At 47.9% G+C, this 22,542-nt stretch overlaps 2 protein-coding genes across 8 annotated transcripts in view; one reads left to right on the forward strand and one right to left on the reverse strand.

Annotated features, from left to right (window-relative positions):
• The window catches only part of LOC122367840 (centrosomal protein of 104 kDa-like), a 28,997-nt gene extending 13,642 nt beyond the window's left edge, over positions 1–15,355 (forward strand). For 3 of the 4 annotated variants that reach the window (XM_043341280.1, XM_043341281.1, XM_043341283.1), the window contains 5 exons: positions 2,818–3,122; positions 4,148–4,296; positions 5,485–5,586; positions 11,787–11,909; positions 12,740–13,670. In XM_043341280.1, coding sequence (XP_043197215.1) covers positions 2,818–3,122; positions 4,148–4,296; positions 5,485–5,586; positions 11,787–11,909; positions 12,740–13,557 — 1,497 coding nt within the window. In that variant the 3' untranslated portion in view covers positions 13,558–13,670. Of the gene's footprint in view, positions 1–2,817; positions 3,123–4,147; positions 4,297–5,484; positions 5,587–11,786; positions 11,910–12,739; positions 13,798–15,135 lie in introns of those variants that run through there. The other variant, XR_006254121.1, reaches the window with a different exon arrangement.
• A 26-nt stretch (positions 15,356–15,381) lies between these two features.
• LOC122367841 (threonylcarbamoyladenosine tRNA methylthiotransferase-like) lies at positions 15,382–22,361 on the reverse strand. 4 transcript variants are annotated; one of them, XM_043341284.1, is made up of 10 exons: positions 22,109–22,361; positions 20,038–20,331; positions 19,610–19,689; positions 18,794–18,944; positions 18,292–18,480; positions 17,837–18,039; positions 17,332–17,477; positions 16,829–17,009; positions 16,346–16,492; positions 15,382–15,960 (listed from the first exon to the last, which is right to left on the reverse strand). In XM_043341284.1, exons 2-10 carry the CDS (start codon positions 20,324–20,326, stop codon positions 15,730–15,732), a joined length of 1,617 nt encoding a protein of 538 aa, XP_043197219.1. In that variant the 5' UTR covers positions 20,327–20,331; positions 22,109–22,361; the 3' UTR covers positions 15,382–15,729. The 4 variants fall into 4 exon arrangements, with proteins under 4 accessions (XP_043197219.1, XP_043197222.1, XP_043197221.1 ...); XM_043341287.1 differs by having other exon boundaries at positions 22,168–22,330; XM_043341286.1 differs by having other exon boundaries at positions 21,960–22,160.
• Positions 22,362–22,542: the final 181 nt, after the last annotated feature.

Here is a 22,542-nt window from a genome sequence, read left to right on the forward strand (position 1 = left end):
CTAACTTAATGTGATCGGGGCTATTGATGCAAAACTCCGATGATCTCAAAAGGCCTCCGTGACGTCATGTTTGATGTCATATATGGGTCTTACTCCAAAAGTAAACATTTATGAGTGCATTTGTAAATTCAAGATGTTTTCCGTTCGAAACAATGCATATTCAGAGATAAATTAAACTAAATAAGTAATCACCATTTCATCACCCCACAACTTGGAAAAAGTCATGAATAATAGGGCTCCTCCATTCGCTATTTAAATGCCTTTTTGCAGCAGGAATAACCGAATGGCTTAGTCAAAATGGCTCGGCCTTTGCACAAACTGAAAAGGTGAATTACCAGAGCTGGAATAAATTGCAAGAAATTATCTTTACGTTTCATCGTCGTGGAATGCCTTTGCTATATAAAATATTGTTATTTGCTGTACTTCTGGGGAAATAGCGACCGTTTCAAGATTTCTTGTAAGCCTGTGTCTGACGTAGACAGACACTTTGAAGGCAAAACGGACTGTTTTCGTGACCACATCTGATGGAAACCATTTATTGCCAAGAGAACAACAGCGCAAAACCACTTTATAGCTACAGCAGATCGGCAAGCTGAAGTTTCTCAGTAGCTTAGGTATACCTATGGTTTCTGTACGTGCAATGTGCATTCAATTTCATTACAGCTTTCAGCTTGTTCAATGTCTCATATCAGCATTTAAGGTTTTGCCGATCAATCGTATTTGGCGACCAGCCTTGCTCTGACAAACAATTATCTGAGTTCTGAACACGTTGCACAGAAAAAAGGATTAATTTCATCCGGTGAATATTCCCGGGAAGTCATCGGAGTGCGACAAAGCCGTTCAGCCGCAGACGATAGCCTGCCAGAAGTAGATTTGCATACCAATTGATCCTTCAGGCCACTATACCTTCAGGCTTTACGCTTCTGGGTATATGAGAGTGCGGCTGCGCTGATTTTGCTGCCATTTGCTTTCCAGATTTGATCACGAAAGCGGCTCCATTCGATGTTGTGGTAGTTCGTTTGTGAACGCCAGCAATTCACCCTATGATTCACCATTAGCGATTGTTGGCACGTCGTTTATTTTGTTTCATCTAGTGGCTAAATACAAAATAACAATAAAAATCTGCTGTCTGTTGGTCGGAAATAGAAATCGATGACGAGTTTTAACTTATTTTTTAGTCATAGCTTCATCTTTTATTTTTGTTTGCGTTGGTGCACTGGCACATCACTGACCGAAAAATGCAAGCATGAGTTCAGCGAAACGTTTACAAAACAACAGCAAAACTATGCCATAAAGAACTGCTGTAACCGTTTTCGTTAAAAAACATAATAACATCAGGTTACGTGTCAAATAATGGAAGCAAAGGTGGCAAAATCACGATTAATAGAACATACCGGCACCGCTGAACTGTTTAGAACAAAAATCATTATACAGAAAGTTTGGATGAAAACTAATCACTCAATCTGTTGCATTTGATATTGAATTTGTGGTAAAGAACTAATTAATCGACATGCAACAGTGAACACACATCATTTCCATACCTACTGAGACATTTACTTATGCTACAGGAGCTACCAACTGCAAACAAATCACGAATACCAAGTGCTGTAAACCCTACAACAGCGAAATTATGTTTTATACTTCGTTCTTTCACGCTCCATTCTCAGGCGCCGCCACTGACACGCATGCAAATGCGTGGGTACTATTGACGGCTGAAGACATATTATCGACCACTTGGTAACTACGGAATGCTCATCACCGGTCACTCAGCGTGCGCTCCCAGTTCCCACTGACCTGGCCACTCAGGAATTCCGAATCTGTTGTGGTCGCCGGTTAGGGGCGGTGGCACGCAGTCAATCAGCCGCCCCTCAGATGGAGCGCGGTCAGATCACTGTGTGGTCAGATCATCTGACACCAGTTCGTGTTCAGGTTGTTCTATATGGGCAGACCGTAACCGGTAGACCGATATAAGAAAATATCAGGCAGTTCTTATGATACTTACACGATTCATTTGTCAGCCAACGAGACTTTACTGACGCTAACAGCTACTGAAAAACATGGGACTCTTAAAGGGACCCTCCCACCTTAACATTAGTTTTGAGTTGAGATAGCCAAGTTTGCGGCCAGGCTCAGAAACAACCATTTATCCTGGTCGCAACCCCCGCAGCTTTATGGTGTTCAAGAAATTTCTTCCCTTTACTTGCAGGGTGGGACCAGCGTGGTCCCTATCTCTTAACCATTACGGGAATCTGATGACGTCATCAGGCTTTCGAACGTCCGTTAAATGTTTGACTAAAACGTTTTGTAGCACGCGGTGGTATATGCTGCTTTGCGCGCAACAAATGCCGCACTTTCAAATAAAGTCGCTAGGAACAGCAGAGATCCCAAAAAGTAAACAAAAGTAAAAGTCTAATATCTTGAAAACCGGTGAATATTTTTCGATGAAATTTGGTAGATATTCGTTTTTGCTCTTTCTGAACCGAGCGACATCACTTTCATGCCAATTCATTAACTTTTTTGAAGGTGGGAGAGTCCCTTTAACTTTTAGTCAATCACCCGCCATACGGTATATACCTGTGGGTAATCAAAAATGACTTGCCGCAGTTTCTCAGTATGTTACAAGTCAGTTGTTAGTTGGCTACTTCTAGACGGCAACCGATAAGCATCCAGTCAGTATTCAGTTATCAGTCGGTTTCAGTCAGTCACTAACCACTTACCAGTCACTTACCAGTCATTTACCAGTCGTCTACCAATCAGTGACTGATTAGCCAGGGCGGCTGATATCACCGATACGGTATCGGGGCGGGCTGGTTTCAGCGAGGCGTGCCGTCTCTGCGACTCGACTCGCCCGCTGAGCTCCGCGCTGTGCCCGAGGACGACGAGGAAGAGTATGAGGAGGAGGAGGACGAGGACAGTGAGGAGGAGGACCAGTACCAGCGTGCGCTCAGGGCAGAGGCCGAGCAGGAGCAGAGGGAACAGGAGCAGGAGAGACAACAGGAGCGGCACCAGGAGCAGGAGAAACCCCGGCCGCTGGCAGCAGAGAACCCCACTCTCAGCCGATCGTTGCGCTCCAAAACGATGGGAGCCATGCTTGGACATACATCGTCTGAGGAGAATGGCAGGTGGGTACCCAAAGGAGAGGACGAATGTGGTATGGGTGGGTGGAAATAGCAAGTAGATGCCTACTGGAGGAGGGATACAATAGGTGGGACTGGGAAGAAGGAACCCAGTGATACAGGATCCCACGGGGGGGGAGGGATGAGAACTGTGGAGTTTGGGACAGTGGGAGGATAAAATATGACATCCACAACCGGTTCAGTTCCAGAGACCATATAGTGATAGCATTTTTCACCACAGAGATCGTCAGCAATTCAGAACAGATGAGGTCAGATACGTGTCAAAACCCTCAGCAATGATGAGAATGGATATTGGATTGGCAAATAGAATGTTAACTGTGGTAGTTACTGGTAAACGTTTCTTATAAAACAGCGCAGTAAACCAACTTATGTCGTTCACTGATAATGAGTAATTTTGCGCTAAAGCTACTTGTGAGTTATACCTTCTTGCACTTGCTTTACATTCGTGAGTACGGATCTCATTAAAGCTTTAATACAAAGTGAATTTGATACTGCTATCTAACAAAGGCAGTCTTCTGGTAGATGATATAAATTAAACAAATCACATTGACATCTGCTACGTTATATACAAGGAAAATAGTTTGGGGTTATATGAAACCTGACTATTCTACTACGAAAATTCACCAACCGTAATCCCATTTGCCCTGAATGATATTTGTTGCAGTGATATTAGGTACCTGGAACGTCAAAGTGTCATGTTCATAGCGTCTAAAGCTTCATCATTTCCAGTCAGACTTTGCACGTAATAATATCAAAATATCGGTAATTAGTTAGGCGTTAATGAGATCTTGAACATAGATCTGCAGAAAAGTTATAAAAACAACATTCGTAGTTGAGGAATGGTGTGTGCCGCCATATCTAGGACATTCAAAATGGTCCCAAACATAGCAACAGACTCGAATTAGCAAGGTCATGGCAAATAAAAGCAGGGTCCGCCGTTCCGTTGCTGATCTGTGTCACGACCAAGTCACGACCACGTTCACGACCCGCCAACGTCTCGTTCTCCTCAGCACGTGCGTGTTTTGCGGTGCCACCGACGACCGATTCGAGACGGAGGAGGGCATGGAATACCACTTCTGGAAGAGCTGTCCGCTGCTCACCCGCTGCAAGGATTGCAAACAGGCCGTGGAGGTGTCCGAGTACACCGAGCACAAACTCCGTGAGTTACAAACCGAACACAAGCTCCGTGAGTGATACTGAGCACAAACTCGGCGAGTTAAGTGAGCGCAAAGACCGTGACTTAACCCTATTCCTGGCGGGGGGGGGGCCTCAGGAGCCCCCCTGAGGTTTTTTGGTTATTTCTCCCAAACGCGTTGAGCTAGGAAGCTCAAATTTTCTGACTTTTCCTAAAAGGCTTCTACGCAACATGTCTGAAAATTTTGAGTTGATCTGACCTCAGGTCAGGTCACCAGAGGCGGTTTGGTGACCCTACCTCAGAAAAGTTTGCAATCACGCCAGAGCTAGAGTTTTTAACCGATCAATTTCTTCTCTTCAGGATTTAGTTAGGGTACCAGTATGTGCAATTTGTTTATCTCGGAATTTTGATATCGGTGACCTAAGGTCAGGTCAGTTTCGCGACCTCCCCATTATAAGTCAATGGGGGAAAAACCAACTCCCTGTTTTTACCACTAAAACGGGTCGGAATGGCCCCATATACCATACATGACTTCATATACGATCAACCTTCACTACCTTGAGGTCTGTTTTGCTGTTGGGCAGCTGTGAGGTCATGTGACGTCATCAAAGGTCACCAAAGGTTTTTGGCCAATAACTCCGTACAGGAACAAGATACAGACGCGTGGATGGTCTCATTGTGTTCAGCTCGTCAAGACGCATCGAATGATATACATGATGACCTCGAGGTCACGTGACCTGAGGTCAACCTTTGACCTTGACCTTTCGAGGTCAACATATATATCATTCGATGCAGATTGACGAGAGGATCACGATGATGCCCTTAGTTGGTTCCTATCTTGACTAATTCGAAAGTTATTCGAGAAAAACCCTCTCCATATCTAGCGCCGCCATTTTGACTTTTTCGACCCCTGTGACGTCATCTTTGACCTGACCTGAAAATGACCTTAGTAAAAATTGTAGATCTTGACCGTGCGTATCCGATGCCGTTTACCGTTTGTCGCTGCGATGTGTAGTTTTTGAGATCTGAAGGGGGGCCGAATCGGCCCCCCCCCGCCAGTTTCTTGTCCCGGCGGAGCCCGCCAGGAATAGGGTTAAACCGAGCATAAACTCAATGAGTGAGCTATGCCAAACATCAACTTTGTTAGTTGCACCAAACATCCACTCTGTAAGTTATATGAGTCATGTGTCAAAACGCTCCAACCCTTTCCAGGTGACTGTAGGGAGCACAAGAACTACCGGTGCTGCAAACGATGTCAGGAGGCGATTCCGAAGGGCGACTACGACTACCACGTCCGGTCCTACCAATGTATCCGTAAGTTTAACTCGGGACGATGAGAAGTGTTTGACACCATCCTAATTAGCTAGGTACGTTATAGACTGTAGATTGCTGGCGTGTCATGATTGAAGAAAGTTTTTTTTTTATGTTTTTATGACAATATCACGCTTGCATTTGAATCTTCTATGTTATTATGTTCTCAGATAAATGTTTAGAGCTGCAATATTTTTGTTCAGTATTCAATGAGTTAACGACCATTTCTGGTTCAGGCGTCCATTTTTAACTACCTGCATTATTGAATGGGGAAAGGATTTTGTATTGGCCGTTGGCCGCCAAGTGAATGCGCAAGAATACGCTTTTACAATGTTCATCAGTCTGTGATAATTCCCTCTAGTAGAATACCAGCATGAGAACGGTATTGTACAATTATTCTGCGACTAGAAACATCAACGATTGGTAAGTGAGGAACATGAGCATTGACATTTCCACGCATCGTCTGAAGCTAGTTAATTGGGTATTTAGGGAGCGCCGACAGTAATTTTCACGATCAGCCGTGTAGATATCGTCTGAAGAAAGTTTATAAGTATCATGCCTATAGCGTTACAATACTTGTAAATACATATGCGCAACAGCATTATATCTATAGCCACTAATGTTACCCACCCACTGGCATTGGCTTCATTTCGCTGATCGATTCAATTGGTAAAATAGACAATACATTGTAGCTATGTGTTCCACGGCCGGCTCAACGAAACAAAGGTTGAGTTGGGTAATGGGTTGCATTGTTTTTACATTGTAACAGCGAACAAGCTATTATGGTATTGACAAATGACATTTCCGTTTTGTGGTATTTTCAACGGGCACCCGCTTTTTGAAACTACTTAGCCGGATTGATTTTCAGTACCCATGCAATAGGTAATATTATCCGAATACACGTTCTAACTTCTAATATACTTACGAAACTTAAGCAGTACGCAATCCATTCAATTGTCTGATATAATTGAATAACCATAATAATTCATGTAGCCAATGCCACAATAGAGCATGCTCACTTCTGGAAGCCACCTTACAGCAATCGAGGTAACCATAAACTCCACCTAGACCTTTAGAAATTAGGAAAGGCGATAACACTTTCTCGAACAGTAAATATTGAGAACATTACAGTATGAAAGGCTGATTACTTTGATATGTCTTCCTATGGCGTCAGCGCTCTCTGACCTGAGTGACCTGACCACTGTTTTGATAATATTGACAGGTCCCCAGCTGACCATAGTGCGTAACAGACGCCGTATGGGGTCCGAAATTACCTGCAGTTCTCTGTATGGGCCCCGACCTCGACCGTATTACCGCAATGACCCAATATCCAAACTCCCCTGTAACTCCGGTCGCCCAGACAAGCGGGGACTCGAGCCGACGACCACACCCGCTCCGCGTGTTCCTAACCCAATCACATCAAGTACCTAGCCGTGATTAGCTACCGCTGACTGAATCGCATCCTCTTCCTGCTCTAGCTGAGAGATAAGCACCAGGTCAATCCGCTGTCTTATCCAAGTACCGACGATTGACCTTTGAAACAGACTCAGACATATGACTTAGAGCGGTAATACATAGTTATATTGTGAGTTGTAACATTTTTTTTTTTAATATGCTCCCTGAAGCCTGCACTCCACCATTGCATACCAGTCAATATAAGTTTTGTGTTGCCCAATCATGTTTGGTAGATTCCATGACGCGCGCGATCCCGCGCCATCAGCTAACGGTGGTATAGTCGACCACAGAATGATGTTCCACTTTTCACAGGCAATTATTTGCCTGGAGTGGTAGGCTGTGCCGCATCACACGGGCTGAGTTAACAAATTATAGCTTTGTCCCAATGCTCACAATCGACACGCTTAATTGCGTGATAAACGGCACAACTTAGCGCTCCGGTCAACTGATAGCTTCTGAGGAGTGGAACATCATTCTGTAGTCGACTATACATACGTTAGTATGTGTGTGTACGGCTAATGTTTCTAAATATACGTCACATAGCCCGGGGCACCACCAGCTTACACGACAATCGGGCTCTGACTCCATAAATTGCCAATAATCGGTGGCGCAGAGGATTTGAGGAATGTCTTGTCATGCGTGGGCTGGGACGCGTATCGTCGTCTCCGGAATGATAATAATGTTGGATATATCTTTTTGCAGCCTTTACTTGGTCGGTCACCTAGCGTGTGGGTGGCGCACCAGAGATGACTACCCGAAAAACATAAATGCCTTCTAACACGGAATGTAACATTAATCAGTACCTGTGTTCTGTCGTTAATTGCATGAGCTCCATGTAATAATCAAACAGCGGCGGTGAAGAACAGCGGTAACCTCCTCAGGTCAGGTCAAGGCTCCCACGGCGGGGGTCCCGTTTTTTGTAAATAGTTTCGCCAAAAAGTTATCATGAAGCCCCTTTTTGCGGTCATCGTTTACAATCGATCGTGTTTACCATGCTCAACGTTCAACCACGTCAAATAATATTCTTTTGTTTAAAAATGATATGATGTTAGGTGTTGACATCAGGTCAAGGTCAGGTCGATGCCGCTCAGATTTAGACGTTGGTTGAATGAGGTCATACCGCAGTGCATATCATTCGATTCGACAAGGCTTTCTGAGCCAATTGTTGGCTTTCCCAAGTTTCTAACCCAATTCAATTGGGAGTTATTGGGGTGACCGTTTCAGCGACTGAGTAATGTTTGCTAAGGACCACGCCTGTTTCTATCCTACAGGAGTGGTCCAGCAACTGCTTCCGGATCAAGTGTGTGCGCCAATTTTGGACGTGGCGGGAGGCTCAAATATCCAAAATGTCCCCCTTGGATCCACCAGTGTCTCTCCCTCCCTATGTTCTTGGCCATCGTCTCCTCCATTAAACGTCTAAATTTACATAAACACAAATGTAGTATACACATAACACCTGTATTAAATGCACAGCACACAGACGTTCAATGCCAAAACACCGCGACATCGTCCGCAAATAGTCCCACGGTTCGAGTTCCTACGATTTCCAGCCCACCAATTTCCTACGCAGATGTCGGAAACTCTTCCTGAAGTCTCGACTGAACACGACACAGACGAGCGGGTTAAACACGGCCGTGATGCCACCGCTGACAATTACCACCATCATCAGGTACATCCTCGTGTCCGGCATCATCAGGCACTGCTGACCACGCTCCTTCTCGTAGTAGATCAGCGCCACGTACGGCGTGAACGACACGACGAAGGTCACCAGGAAGGCCACCATGGCCATTGTGGCCACCACGTCCGTCCGTGCGCCGCGCCGCGGGCCAGCCCTTCTTTGAGAGGTGCCTGACTGACCATGCGAGCTGGGCGCTGGTGATGGTGAGGAGGCGGAGGGCGGCGGACGTAGCTCCTCCACAGAGAGCACGACACCGGCGGAGAGGCCCGGCTCGGGCCGGAGAGGGGCCGAAGGAGACGTTTTTGAGTCGTCTCTGGACGGTGGAGCCCGGTGAGAAGTCGGACTGGGCTCCGGTAACTGACCGTTCTCAGCGCGAGACTCCGCAGCCGCAGATGATGCCTCGGCGACGCGAACTCGAGCCGCCAACTCCATGGGAGTCGGCTGACTTGGATGACCCGACTCGAGTTTCTCGTTAGCGTGAATAATCATACGCTTGCCGCTGGCAAACGTCTTGACGAGAATCCTGGCATAGCAGAACGCTATCGCTCCCAGACCAATGATGTGCTCGGTGATCAGAATGATAAAAGTCCGTAGCTGCCTCTTTCGCTCTGGTATGGTGTTAATTATGTAGCCGTCCGGTGTCTCGGCGATAAAATGACCACACAAACCATTGTCGGCCTGATCGAACAGCAGTACGCGACAAACACACGGCAAGATGGCGATGATGGTAAACAGCGCCATGTTTTGTGCGTTCGGCGGATAGCTATGATTTCGAACGACCATCAGATATCGGAGCAGGGTTATGGTAACAATCAAACCAAAGTTAGCCGAAGTGGTCGTCTGCAGAACATAATGCCGAAGCGCGCACAGACCTTCGATCAGAAACCCGTCCATCTTGATCTCCATGACGGGGAAGATGGTCCACACCAGTTGGTTGAAGCAGAGTAGCGAGGTGAGATAGTTGACCAGCGTGTGCAGCTCCCGGTTCAGTCCAATGGTGAGAATCACCATCAGGTTCAGCACGATCGCCAGGGTGACCGTGACGCCGATCACGGCCAGGAACGTGCGGTGCACGGAGGCCGTGTCTGCAGCGCCGGTATCTGTCTCTCTGAGCGCACACACCGGTCGGGAGGTGTTGTCGGCGCCGAACCGCTCCTGACAGCGGAGCAGCTCGTGCGTCAGAGCGCGGCACTCACCAGACAGGACGTCCATCGGTGCTGTCCCGACGGCGGCGACGGACCGTCTGCCGTCGGCGCCGACGGCCTCTCGGAGCGCCGGAGAAGAGCCGCCCACGAGCGCGCAGATCGGGAGCGTCTCGCGGAACCGCCGAGAAGATCCCACGCCATCCGTCCGCCGAGCGGAGCCACTGGCTCGTCAGGGAGCTTACAGGGACGACTGAACGCTAACGGCGGCCCTGACCACATCGTTAAACAAAGTGGTATCAACGGAATCTTCCACCTGAGGCTATTCCAGATCTGGTTTGGATAGGTACCTACTTTCGACGCCTAATGAGGAACTTTCAGGACAGGAATGAATCAAAATAACTAACTGACATGCGTTTCGAGATGAAATGAGTTAATTACGATCGACGAAATGAACCATTTTTTCCTCGGTGTTTTGGTCTCGACCTGAAATGACCTGATACCTGAATGAAGTCATCCAAAGTGCTATAAATTTCCCGTAATGCCTAATCATCAAGTTGGATTTCACAATATGAGGCCATTGGCCATGGTTGAGCTCAGAATCAGACGCGGAAGATGTCTGGTCATGCCAGCTTCGTCACAGGATAGTGCCACGATTCAGCGGCATTGCTGACTTCCGCAGCTAGTTATATGAGTAGACACCAGTCAATGCGAATCTGGCCTTTACGATAAGTGTGCAATTGTTCGTCATACTTGTAGGGATAAGTATCCACACCCTCACCTAGGATATAACTGTGCATACTCAAGTAGGGATTGGCCAACTGCATGAATGAACACTCTCACAAACTGAAGGGGATACGCGATAAAAATTCCTGGTATGTGCCCTCAGTGAACGCCCCAGACAGCAACGGGACATCCCCGGCCCCGGTGAAGACATTAACCCTCGCCATGTTAGCCTCATTTTGACTACACCTATCACCGTTAGGACTGCCGTGTGCGCTCCTGCTCACATCGGGCGTAGGTGGGCAGACAGTAGACACATTCTATTGAAAATGCATGACGTAAGCACACCCACGTCAGTGCATTTCTATACTTATTACAAACAGACGCCCTTGTGCAGCACTTGGACAAGTGTTAAGGCTGAAACAGACTCTTTCCGCAGTCAGGAAATCGCATGCGAGAGCCTATTCAAATACATGATAATTCTTCCCGCATCAATCGCATCCGGGAGGTGCGTGCGATTGATGCGAGCGTGCTTCCATGTATTTGAATAGGCTCTCGCATGCGATTTCCTGACTGCGGAAAGAGTCTGTTTCAGCCTTTAGACAGGCTGATGTAATACGTTCACTTGATAAAGAAGACCGTGTCTGTATTAGCTGAATGGACGAGGCATGCGATGATGGGGCTGATGGCAATGCTTTTCCGTAAAATGATTGCGAATAACATCCGATTTCGAATATCTATAAAGCCGCCTGCAAGCAATAACTGAACTATCAATGATCCTTGACAATGGCTCAGAGCATCGTGAATAGCCCGGATAATAATGGGTCCGACCGTAAAGAATGACCAACACAAAGCTGTATCTCAGCTCCAATCAAACATTCCTCGAGGATTTTTATATTTATGGCGACTTATATAACGTTATTAGTACCTGGCAGGGTGTGCCCTTTTTTAGGCAAATGACGCACAGCTCTGTAATTCAACATATCGCAAACGATTGAGAAAGCAAAATGCTGATAAAGTGTAGGGGTGTTACAATCCACATTCCCACTTTCATCACATACGTCGCATATTTTCCATTTTCTGCCTCAGGATGTCCTTTTTGCGCAGCCCGTGCTGTCAGAGCGACATTACATTGCCGTATTTATTGTCGTACTTACATATATTGTCGTAATAATATGACACCACGTCGTGTTCTCCTTCCGCAGCGGCCAAGACGGGTCCGGCGGGCAACCACTGTCCGCTGTGCCACCAGAACACGGCGCCGTACGAGGATGGCTTCCGACAACACCTGATGGAGGACTGTAAGGCCAACTGCAGGAACCCGCACGGTGAGACACGGCCTTCTCTATTGGGGAGGGGAGGAATCAGCAGGGTGACAGTCTTTGACGGAGTCAGAGGAGAGGGGGGAATCGCTTGGTGAGCGGCCTCCGGAATGGGGAGTCCCCGGGGGAGTGACGGGTTGCGAGCAGTGTGATGAGAGGAACGATATCATGAGATAGGTAGCTACTAGCTAGTTACCCCGCCACTGTCGGGACAAATACAAAGGACCCAAATTAGGTCTAGCAAGAACCACATCAGAATGGAGGTAGTCGTGAACTCTCGTTTCTCCGCGGCTGCCAAGACGGGTCCTGCGGGAAATCACTGTACACTGTGCCACCTGAAAAAAGCTGCGGTGTTTTGCTAAAATGGCAAAACACCGCAGTACACTTCCTTACGACATCGCGACAGTTATAAAAACGTCTAATAAAGAACCTGATACAAATGTCGGAGACCTAGCGGACTGTGTCAACGAATGCGAAGACAAAAAGTCGGTTAGAGCACGCCTTTCCGGGTTATTGTGCGGCTTAAAGAAACTCATAATTAAAATCGCCGAAGACAATAACCTAAGTCAGAGGGTAATCGATAAAGCTGCGCTGGTCCTAGGCTTCCAGATTGGAGAAGTTGGCCTCCAGGTCGGCCGCGGCCCTCGTTGGTTCGACCACTGCGAACGACCAGCCCCATTTTTATACTTTATGACGAGAGGTACCCCAAGTGGAACACTTCAATAAATGTCTGAGTCTGAGTTTGAGTCGTTGACTCGATCGTACCTAAATGAACAAGTGAAATACTCCTCGACTGATGCCCACCTGACCGCTCGGCGCCCACTGTTTGTTTCCAGGACTGGCGAGGGCCGGCCGGACGTCGACCACTACCCCGCCCGGTCCGGCTAGCCGCGGTTCGACCACTACCCCTCCGGGCACCACGGGCAGCCGCGCGGGCCGATCGCGCGGCGGTCGTATCCAGACGGAGCTCCACTCCCGGCGGCGTGGGTCACTGACCGACCAGCTAGCTCCGACCCCACAGCCGCCGCCGGCACCGCGGCGTTCCCACTCTGACCTGGGTCCGCGCCGCAGGACCCCGCCCGGGACCCAGCAGGGATCCACCGGACGGACCCCGCCCGCGGCACGGGACAGGAAACCAGGAGGAACCGACAGCAGGGGGAAGAGGACCCCTCCACAGGGACGCCAGAATAGAACTCCACCAGGGAGACAGAACAAGACTCCTCCGGGGTCACGGCAAAATAAAACCACGCCCGGCACACGACAAGGGAAGACCCCTACGAGAGGTCAACAGTCGCGTACACCACCGACAACCAAAACTCCAGCCAAGCGGGCATTGCCGGGGAAGATTCAATCCACCCGTACCCCTCCCGGAGGTCGGCAGCCCACCAGAACCCCTCCTAAGAAGAGCACCACACCACCGAGCCGCGAGCGGGGCCGGCAGGCGACCAAACAGACCCCGAAAGGAGGAGGGAGGAGGCAGCAGTCGGTGCCAGCGACGGTGGGTCGGGGGAGAGACGACAGGAAGGGACAGACGGGGGCCTCCAGAGGGAGGGAAACCAAGAACGGGCAGGGGAAGAGCAGGATGGATGTGCCGCAAGACCGACGGGCACGTAGTCAATCCGTCAGCCGGATCCCAACCAAATCATGGCGGTAGGCGTGTAAGGTGATCACCCAATCACCACTACGAGCAAATAATAGTCCGAGAATATCTACTGAGCTTGGAAATATGATCATAATCATCCGGCAATAGCAGAAGACAATCACTTCTGAGTTCTGACACGCGCTGGCGTCTCGAGGTAGAATTTGACCTGTGTGATGTGATGTGTACTTCTACCGTTCTCTTCATGTCGATACTATACTAATGGTGCCGAGCTCGCGCCCAAGCGAGCTGCGTCAACGCACAGTGTGGCCGAAGACCAGTTTAGCGCGAATTTAATCCCAGCGCCGCTCGGATTCACTGAAAATGGTTCTCTGGTTTCAAAACTGACATTTACCCCTCGCCGGACCTATTGGTTTTCAAAATACGCGCCGGCCGAAGGAGGGGAGGGGGGGGGGGGTACGACCCCCGCCGCTGTTTTGCCCCTGATGAAACTAGAGCCTCGCGGGAAAAAAACGAGCGTGTGTGCCGTTACGAGACGCAGCAACTGGTATCCAATTTTAAGGTCTCTGGTTAACCTGTGACCTCTGAGGTCAGATCAAGTGGCCCAAGGCACGGATTCGTTTTTTATTAATAACTTCGCGAAAAAATGCCGCAGAGCCGCAATTTTGGCATCATCGTGTTCGCCTCGCTCAGGTGCGTCGAATGGTATACTTTTTGTTCGGCTGAAGTCAACTTAAGGTGTTGACCTCGGGTCAAGGTCAGGTTAGAGCCCCCCAGATCACGAAGTTGGTCGAAGGAGGTCATGTTGCATATCATTCGATTCGGCAGGTCTTCCTGAGTCCATTGGTGGCTTTCCCGACTCGCTAGCTCAATTTGATCGGGAGTTATTGACGAAAAACTCTTATTACCCTAGTGACGTCATAAATGACGTCACGTAAGGTCAATAATGCAAAAGTGAAGCATCGGACCTTGCAAGGAGTGCATGAAATCACGATTCCGTGTGCTTGAGATAGATAATTAGGCTGGAGCCTGTTCGGCCGCGCCGCCCCCGACCTTGGTCAGGTCACGCCGGGCGGCCGACTAGACATGTTCAAAGCTGAATTGACGGCAAATAGGCAAAAAGTGGCAGCTGAAACTTGCTCGCTTATGTTCAGAAATGTGCGGAGAGTTCAGCCATGCCCTATTCGTCATATCCATTTTTATCCATTTTGACATTTTCCAACTTCTTTATGAAATACTATCGTGAGAACGATACACATGCAAGGCTCCTGTTCTAACTCATTAAACTCAGAAACCATTCATTGAAAAGCTACCATGATAGCAGAAACAGCTTCATCATGAATTGTGCTATCCGGTGATATGCTATTTTCTCATATATCTTCTCGAAGCTTCCGTAAAATTTACATTGAAAACTGGACATATTTCTCAGTACCATAGCCCGATTTCAGGAACCGGAGCGTGGGTCTACTTTCGGCAGGGATATAAGTCCTCAAATGATAAAGCGGCTTAAAAATAAGGTTCTATCCGATAACTTTGGACAATTTCCTACCCATTGATAGGTATAAATAACAGGTTATTGAAAGTCGGGTTTTTGATTAAATTCGCGCTAATCTGGTATTCGGCAACACCGTGCAACGGTGACCGTCAATGTGCAATACGCTATGATCTGTCTGACAATATCCGATTTTACTTACAGAACGATAAGTTCTGAAGCCATATATCAAAGAATTTCAGACAGGTTCTGTGTGGCAAGCAGCAGCTTCACGCGTGAACTGTAAGAGGAAACTGCAGCATGTAGTTTAGTGAATTCAGTATTGAAAATGCAATTATAATTCAACTATCAACCACAAAATCTGTCAAAGAAGTGTCATGTGTCAGTGTGTCACGAGTTTATAAACCACAAGCCTCATTTCACAATACAACTGGACTTACATACCACAACGATACGAAAGTGCACTCAAGCCACTCAAGCATTCAAGCAAAGTGCACAGTGAGAACAGCATTCTCGAAGAAGACCGTCGCTCAATTCCGGCATCTTCGACAAACAACTACTAATTTACAACACTTTTTGAGGCCATTCAAGCAAATCACACCGCAAACACACATCACATTCCCTCTCACAAATCACTTCTAACACTTACTCAGAATGCCGTTCATGTTCTGACTTATACTCCGATGAAGCGAATGACACATCAACACCGCCCCACCCTCCCGCCGAGACCGCTCCTACCACACACTTATCAACCTCAGCACCAGGTACGCCACCGCCGCCACAAAGGTCGCCACCAGGGGCAGGGGCAGGGACCGACCAGAGCTCACCAGTTGAGCCGGCGCCGGGGCGCGCACCGCAGTACCCTCCGAGCCCACCACTCGAGAGATCATGGAGAACTTTGAGGCGGAGACGATCTCGACTGTCACCAACTGCCCCATGAAGTCGGCATCCATCGGCACCAGCACCTGTGGAAGGCGGGGGTGGAGGGAGGTGAGACGTGCTTCAAGGACGAGGGTATAGCCACGCTGGATGGATGGAGAGCTGATGAATGATGTGGAAGAAAGGATAAGCAAAGCTTTCCGCCACCTCCATAATTATACCAGCCTAGGCAATGACATGAAAACAAGTGACTCATTAATGATACCAATGGATGGCAGTGTCATTGCATACCACATAGCTGTTGAAGTTATTCAGTTAGGACAAAACAGCTCAGTCCAAAAGTGGAATAACGTATTTCCCTCACAGTACGGCTAATCTTTGATAGCCTTCGTCAACATGATCAACACCGACGACACACATTAGCCACCCCCTCCTCCCTCCCTCCCCCCTAATCGTCCACTACCCACTGACCTGCTGGTAGGCCTTGTTGTGTCCGACAAAGTACTGTCTGTCGTGCGATATCTCGGTGACCAGTACCCTCTGTCGTCTCCCCACCAGGTGGTCGTACGGCCGGTACGAGTGGAAGAGTTCCGTCAGCGCGCGGGTCCGACGCTTCACCTGGGGGGAGAGTAGGGGAAGTGAGGGTCTGTTATAGAGGGTCTGGGGGTCTGGAAAAGGAATGATAAAGCTACCAATAAATACGCATACGATAAAATGTCAGGTATGAACGCTTTGAAAAAAAAAGAAACTGGAGATATTCTGTTCGTGATATCAAACAACCTACCAAAATGAATGCATCCACATTCCAGATAATAGACGAATTTCGTCATTATCCGATCACAAATGGAACAATGTTTTTGTTTATCCCTCATGACGTCAGCAACTGACGTCATGAGACAGTTGTGAGACATCCAATCCCGCTCCCCCCCCCCCCACCTACTCTTAGTTACATACCTCCTGTGTGGGCACCCGCTGCATCTTGGCGGCCGGTGTGCCGGGCCGTGGGTAGAACTGATTGATGAACAGGCTGGGGAACTTGTACTCGGCGCAGAGCTCCAGCGTGCGCTCAAAGTCCTTCTCAGTCTCCGTGGGGAAGCCGCAGATTATGTCTGTGCAGATGGTCACGTCAGGAACTCTGAAAAAGTAATGAATGTGTCGGGAACAGACGTAATAAACTAAAGGAGCCCATCGTCTGATTGAGGTTCTCTGATCACAAGCGAAATATAAAAAGGTTAATAGAAACGAACATTAATAATGTTAAAGAAGTTGAGACACAGCTATATAAAAACATTTCGCTCAACTGTACCTATCCATCCTTCCTATAAACAATGAACTAGAAGCATCATCAAAAGAGCTCAATTAAATGAACACTAATAAAATGTGTACACATCAGCCCGTGTAATGCCGTATAAATCTTACACAAATAATGAAGGCTAGCATCGATCCATCTTGCCTACCTCTCCTTGAGGAAGTCGACCACGCGGCGGAAGTCCTTGACGAAGTACTCTCGTTTCATGTCCTCTAGGACGGAGTCGCTGCCGGACTGGACCGGCACGTGTAGGAAGGAGTAGACCCGCGGGTGGCGCAGTACTCGACTGATTTCCTGAGCGTGGCGGACAGAAAAGGGGTAGGGGATAGTGGGTGTCACAATGCCATGGGGTAACGCGCTGAAAACTCGTTTGGAAGAAGCACCATCGGGGCCAGGGAAAAAACCAACAGACACTATTAGGCTTTCCGCTGGTAAAGATTAGTAAATTATCTTAAATGAGGTAGGGGATTCAGTTACTTGATTCAAAACATCATGGCAGAAGCAAATATAGGAGCATCAAACTTTTGTAGACTGATTTTGACGTGAAAAAATCGGACACTTAGGACGTCATTGACAATAAAATTATGTTAAGGTACTGAAAATATGTTGTTGAAACATATCTGTAGAGCTACCCCGGTGGCCCGGTCTCTCACCTCCAGGTGGTCGAGGATGTAGGGCGGGTTGGTCATGCCGACCCTGAGCATGCCGCCCTCGGGGACCACCTCGACCAGCCTCCAGAGTAGCTGCGGCAGCGTCACGCCCAGGTCGATACCGTAGGCGCCCGTGTCCTCAGAGGTGAGCCATACCTCGCACACGCCCTCGGAGAAGGCGGCCGACGCGCGGGACACGATCTCCTCTGTAAAAGGGGGGTGATTATAAATTAGCTGCTCGGGGAACGTCAAGCGAGCTAAATGCCCTGGAATTGCCACAATCTTCACAAATTGCTCATCACCAAGCACCGAGCTGAACAGCAGCAACAAACAGAACCTCCGATTTTTGTAGCTCAAGAAAGAAAACAGGCAGACGGTCCATTCAATGTAGATCCAAGCGCTTAGCATAAGAGGTGCAAATGTGATTCTTCCTTCCCAACCACCTTCCAATGGCTTACCGATAGGATAGCTTCCCAGCTCTCCTCTTGCGTGCTTGGTCTTACAGTAGGTGCACTGGTTCAGACATCCAGTGTTGATCGGAATGATCTCAATCAGCGGGTTCTTCCTGATCTTGGGCAGCAGGAGCGGCGCGCCTCCCAGCTTCTTACCGGCGTCCTTCTTCTGACCGTACAGACGTACTGTGTGACCTGAAAGAAAGGGAGTAACGACACGACTGTATACTGCGTGCCCTGAAAGAGCCCGAAGGTTAACGAAACTACTTGGACGACGAACCAGAGGGAAGGAGGTACCGATACAGCCGTATCGTGTGACACGATTGACATTTAACAGCAAACAATTTTCCCTCGTGGGATGCCGCAAATGGCAAATACGAGAAGCATAACATTCACAATAAGGAATAATAATGTATCTCTCTACCACGGCCCGTCTCCCCAGTAACCAGACAGTCGCCATCCCGATCCCCCAAATCCCCCACCCGTCCCCATCCCCCATCGTCCCCACCTTTGAGCGTCTCCTCGACCACCTCTACGACTCTGTCGATCTGCTGCACGCCGATGACGCTGAGCCCCTGCAGGTAGTCGGAGCGAGGAGCGCCCTGAGGCACACAGCCGGCCACCACTACGTGCTTACCGGCCCGACGGCCGCGCTCCACCTATGATACAGAAGGGGGTGGGGTGGTTGATTGTGGGGATTTTAGAGGCACGTCGATGGTGAGATCATTCTTTGCTCATGGGGTATGCAAGGGTGAAGTAGGCAGTAGCTGCATAACACTACACTAATTGCCAATGGGCTTACATGCTGGGTGAGATACAGGCAACAAACATAATTATGATCAATCATGTTGCTACCGACATCTGAGACAAGCACCGTGATCGGGGTCAAAGCGTTCAATATATACCTCGCACCAACACCGGACTTACGAGCTAGGATTTGCCATCGGTACTTTTCACAAATACTGAACATATCGACCCAATATATAACATTTAAAGCCAATCAAAATGAATTTCTAGACTTCTTCATTTGGGGCGAGTCAAGAAAGGAGCAAAATATCCCAATAACATGAAACGCCAACTTGAGCAATATACCAAATATGGCTGACATTTTACGCCAACCTTTGTTGGGCGCATTGATCAGAATAGCGGAATCTCGAAAAAAAATCAGTCAATAAGCTCCCAAAAAGCTCAGATTGAAATGTTCACCTCAGACAACTTACCAAGAATAGATCAACTCTACCGCCGGAAGAAATGATTTAATTTAGCAAAATGGTTCGCAACAAATTTGATCAAAGAATGGGTAATAGATTGCTATTGCGTTTACCTCATTTCTAAAATGGCTCTCCGCTGGAGATTTGACGGTGCAGCTATTTAAGAGCCACAGGTCCGCAGAATCGGCATCATCTGGAACAAAAACGTAAAAAGACAATCCATTTAAGTGCCGATCATATGTCTTCTGGCTCAGCATGGCAAATACATACCCATACTGGAGCATATTAGTTCGATTAATCTGGAATATCATGGCACAGTACTTCACAGTGGGAAATGTATGTGCATGAAGTTCGAGCTGGGAGTATCACTTCATAATTTCCTAAATGTATCTAAATTGATGTAAGAATGAGCGATTGAACAAATGAATCAAAAAATCAATGACAATAAAAACTTACAGGTTGCCACAAGACCGTTGGGCATGTTTCGATCACACCGCCCAGCTGGCAGCTACCAGATAGACGACCTCCCCAGCTACCTCACCTGTGACGATGTATCCATACGCAGCCAGCTGTCCGGCCATGTACTCGCTGTCAGAGCTGTTGTGGGTGCAGCCCCAGGTGCGCACATGCACCCGCTGAGTCCCCGGCACCACACTGTCACACACAGGCGGGTCGGGCAGCGGCTCGGCAGCGGCGGTCTCGGTCTTCTTACGACGGGCGCGCACTACCGGACCAGTGCGCACCCGGCGGGGTCGTTCGCCGTCACCAATCAGGTCCTCGATGTCATCGAGTTCCATCAGACCGGTACAGGGATCGCCCGTGTGTTCCATGGTGTCTGGGGGAGGGGAGGAGTTTTGTCAGACCAGAACACAGGTCGCCTGTGTGCTTCATTGTGTCTGGGGGGGAGGGATATGGATCAATCAGCCCAGAACATGGGCCACTTGTGTCACGTGTGTGTCCATGGTGTCATTCTGGGGGGAGGAGGGGGGGGGTCTGTCAGACCAGTGCACCACACAGGTCACCAGTGTCAGCCATGTGTTCCAATCCACAGTGTCTGTGGAGGGTAAATGTACTCCACTAGACTACATCAGGATCATTTGAGAATTGAGCCTGGTTTCTCTGGAATTGCTAGGAGCTGGGCTGGAGCAGCTGGATGCTTATCTTAGACAATCTGCACTATTGCAGTGCAGTCTGCAATTCAAATCTGGCACGCCATTGAAGTCAATTGTTCAGCTGATCTATCAGTTCACTAACCTTGTCCCCAGATTACAGATTAGAACACCCTCAAAGAGCCAAAATGAGTAATATTGTGGCATCCACTGGTGGATCCAATGGGCGGGGGGGGGGGGGGGGCAGGGGCAACTGGGCCAAACTGGGCCAAAGTCAAGACTAGGGGCGGCCAAAACATGATTTGGCCCCACCCCCTTTTCAAATCAAATTCTCGTTTAAAATCTCCTTTGGACAATTCACAAAAATGATGACATGCATGCAAGATAAGCTAATAAAACCTCATTTCTGATCCCCACTTAGCTAAAGTATCTCAAAAGTGGGAAATTTTGTTGTTGACAATCTTCAGATACCTGACCTTTTGGCCACCTTTGGCGGTTGGCCCCTCACTTTGCAAACAACTGGATTCGCCAGTGATGACAGCACTAGTAAGAAGAATTAAACAGCTTCAATTGCAAAGAAATACTATGGAAAATGATCCAACCTTAAAAATATTTCAAGCTAAATAAATATTGATCACATTTTTTTTGCACACATTTTATGACTTAGACCCTATTCAACTATAACTGAAGTCATGCATAACCCCACTTTTGCTGCTGTTTACTTAGTGTTAATGCCATTACAAATCACTAGTAGGAGAATTCAGGAAACAGCTTTTATCAAGCTAAGATCCACAAATCAGTTGACTTAGACCCACTGTCTTAGCAGCCGTCAGCACACTGCTAATATACAGCCTGTAAGAATTTGATTTTTTTTTTAATTGCCACAACTTGTGCTGTAGTCTCAAAATACATGCCCTCTATTTTTCTCCCTGAACGTCCACTGCAAAGCTTCCAAACAAAGTGTGAACATGGTTAGGAAACACCTGAGATACGAGCTTGTACATACATAGCCTTTCTACTGAGGGGTGTGTGCGGTGTGTCCAGCAGGCGTGGGGGTAGGGGATGGGTAGGCGGTTCTGACGTCACGGCTGCATGCGGTGGACTGTCCGCTGTGGCCGGTCCCTACCGGCCACAGCGGTCGCTGTGTGCGGTGACGGAAGGCTGACGTACGGACGCAGTGGGCGGAGCTTGGAGACGGCCCGTGAACAGCCCTCTGGAGACTGGACATGCTATTGGGTGAATCTGAAATGGCTCTAAGGTGGCACAGAGGCATCTTGCATGATGGATAACTGGAAGACTTAGGTAGGTATGTCAATATCATGAATGGCATATCAATATTGATATCGCACTGAACTTTGCAATTTGCAGGCTTCACTGTGCAGGTTCAGTGTTATCTGTGCAGTAAGCAGTTTGCAGGTTCCTGGTTCCGGTGAGCTAAATATAATAACCAACACGCTATAACATGACAAGCTGTCAAGTCAAAATTATGATATTTCAATTTACCTATTAACTGGAATACCAATCATAAATGTCGATGCATGCAGCATATAATAGAAACCCACGCCGTTTTTTTCACATCATGCTGTGATCAATAATGTTCAGTATTAATCTGTAATGCTGCATAAAGGAGTTTGAGCATTAATTGCCACGGAAATATGATGTACAGGCAAAGTCATTGGAGCTCGCTGAAAACTTAATCCGTCAGCAAACATAATTCTCATGAATAGAACATTCAAAATGTCACAGCTGCGCCGTTGTATTTTCACACTTTTTACACCATATTTAGCTGGAAAAGTAGAAGAAAAAACCAGGAAAACTAAAACCCGTACTATAAATTTTTGTATTTGTTCGTTTGAATGTTAACTATTCGAATTATAAAACATAATTTACATTTATATTTGAAACTCATAGCTTATGCGCGAAATTCGAAGTCGTTT

Source organism: Amphibalanus amphitrite, unplaced genomic scaffold (assembly GCF_019059575.1).
Source record: "Amphibalanus amphitrite isolate SeventyFive unplaced genomic scaffold, NRLGWU_Aamphi_draft 000900F_arrow, whole genome shotgun sequence".
Lineage (NCBI taxonomy): Eukaryota > Metazoa > Arthropoda > Thecostraca > Balanomorpha > Balanidae > Amphibalanus > Amphibalanus amphitrite.

Coding starts and splice junctions, on each gene's coding strand:
- LOC122367841 (XM_043341284.1), bottom strand. CDS start 20,326: ATGGAACACACGGGCGATCCCTGTACCGGTCTGATGGAACTCGATGAC. Junction 18,481..18,793: donor GGTCGAGGAGACGCTCAAAG/GTGGGGACGATG, acceptor CCTTTCTTTCAG/GTCACACAGTACGTCTGTAC. Junction 17,478..17,836: donor ACATCCTCGACCACCTGGAG/GTGAGAGACCGG, acceptor CGCCACGCTCAG/GAAATCAGTCGAGTACTGCG.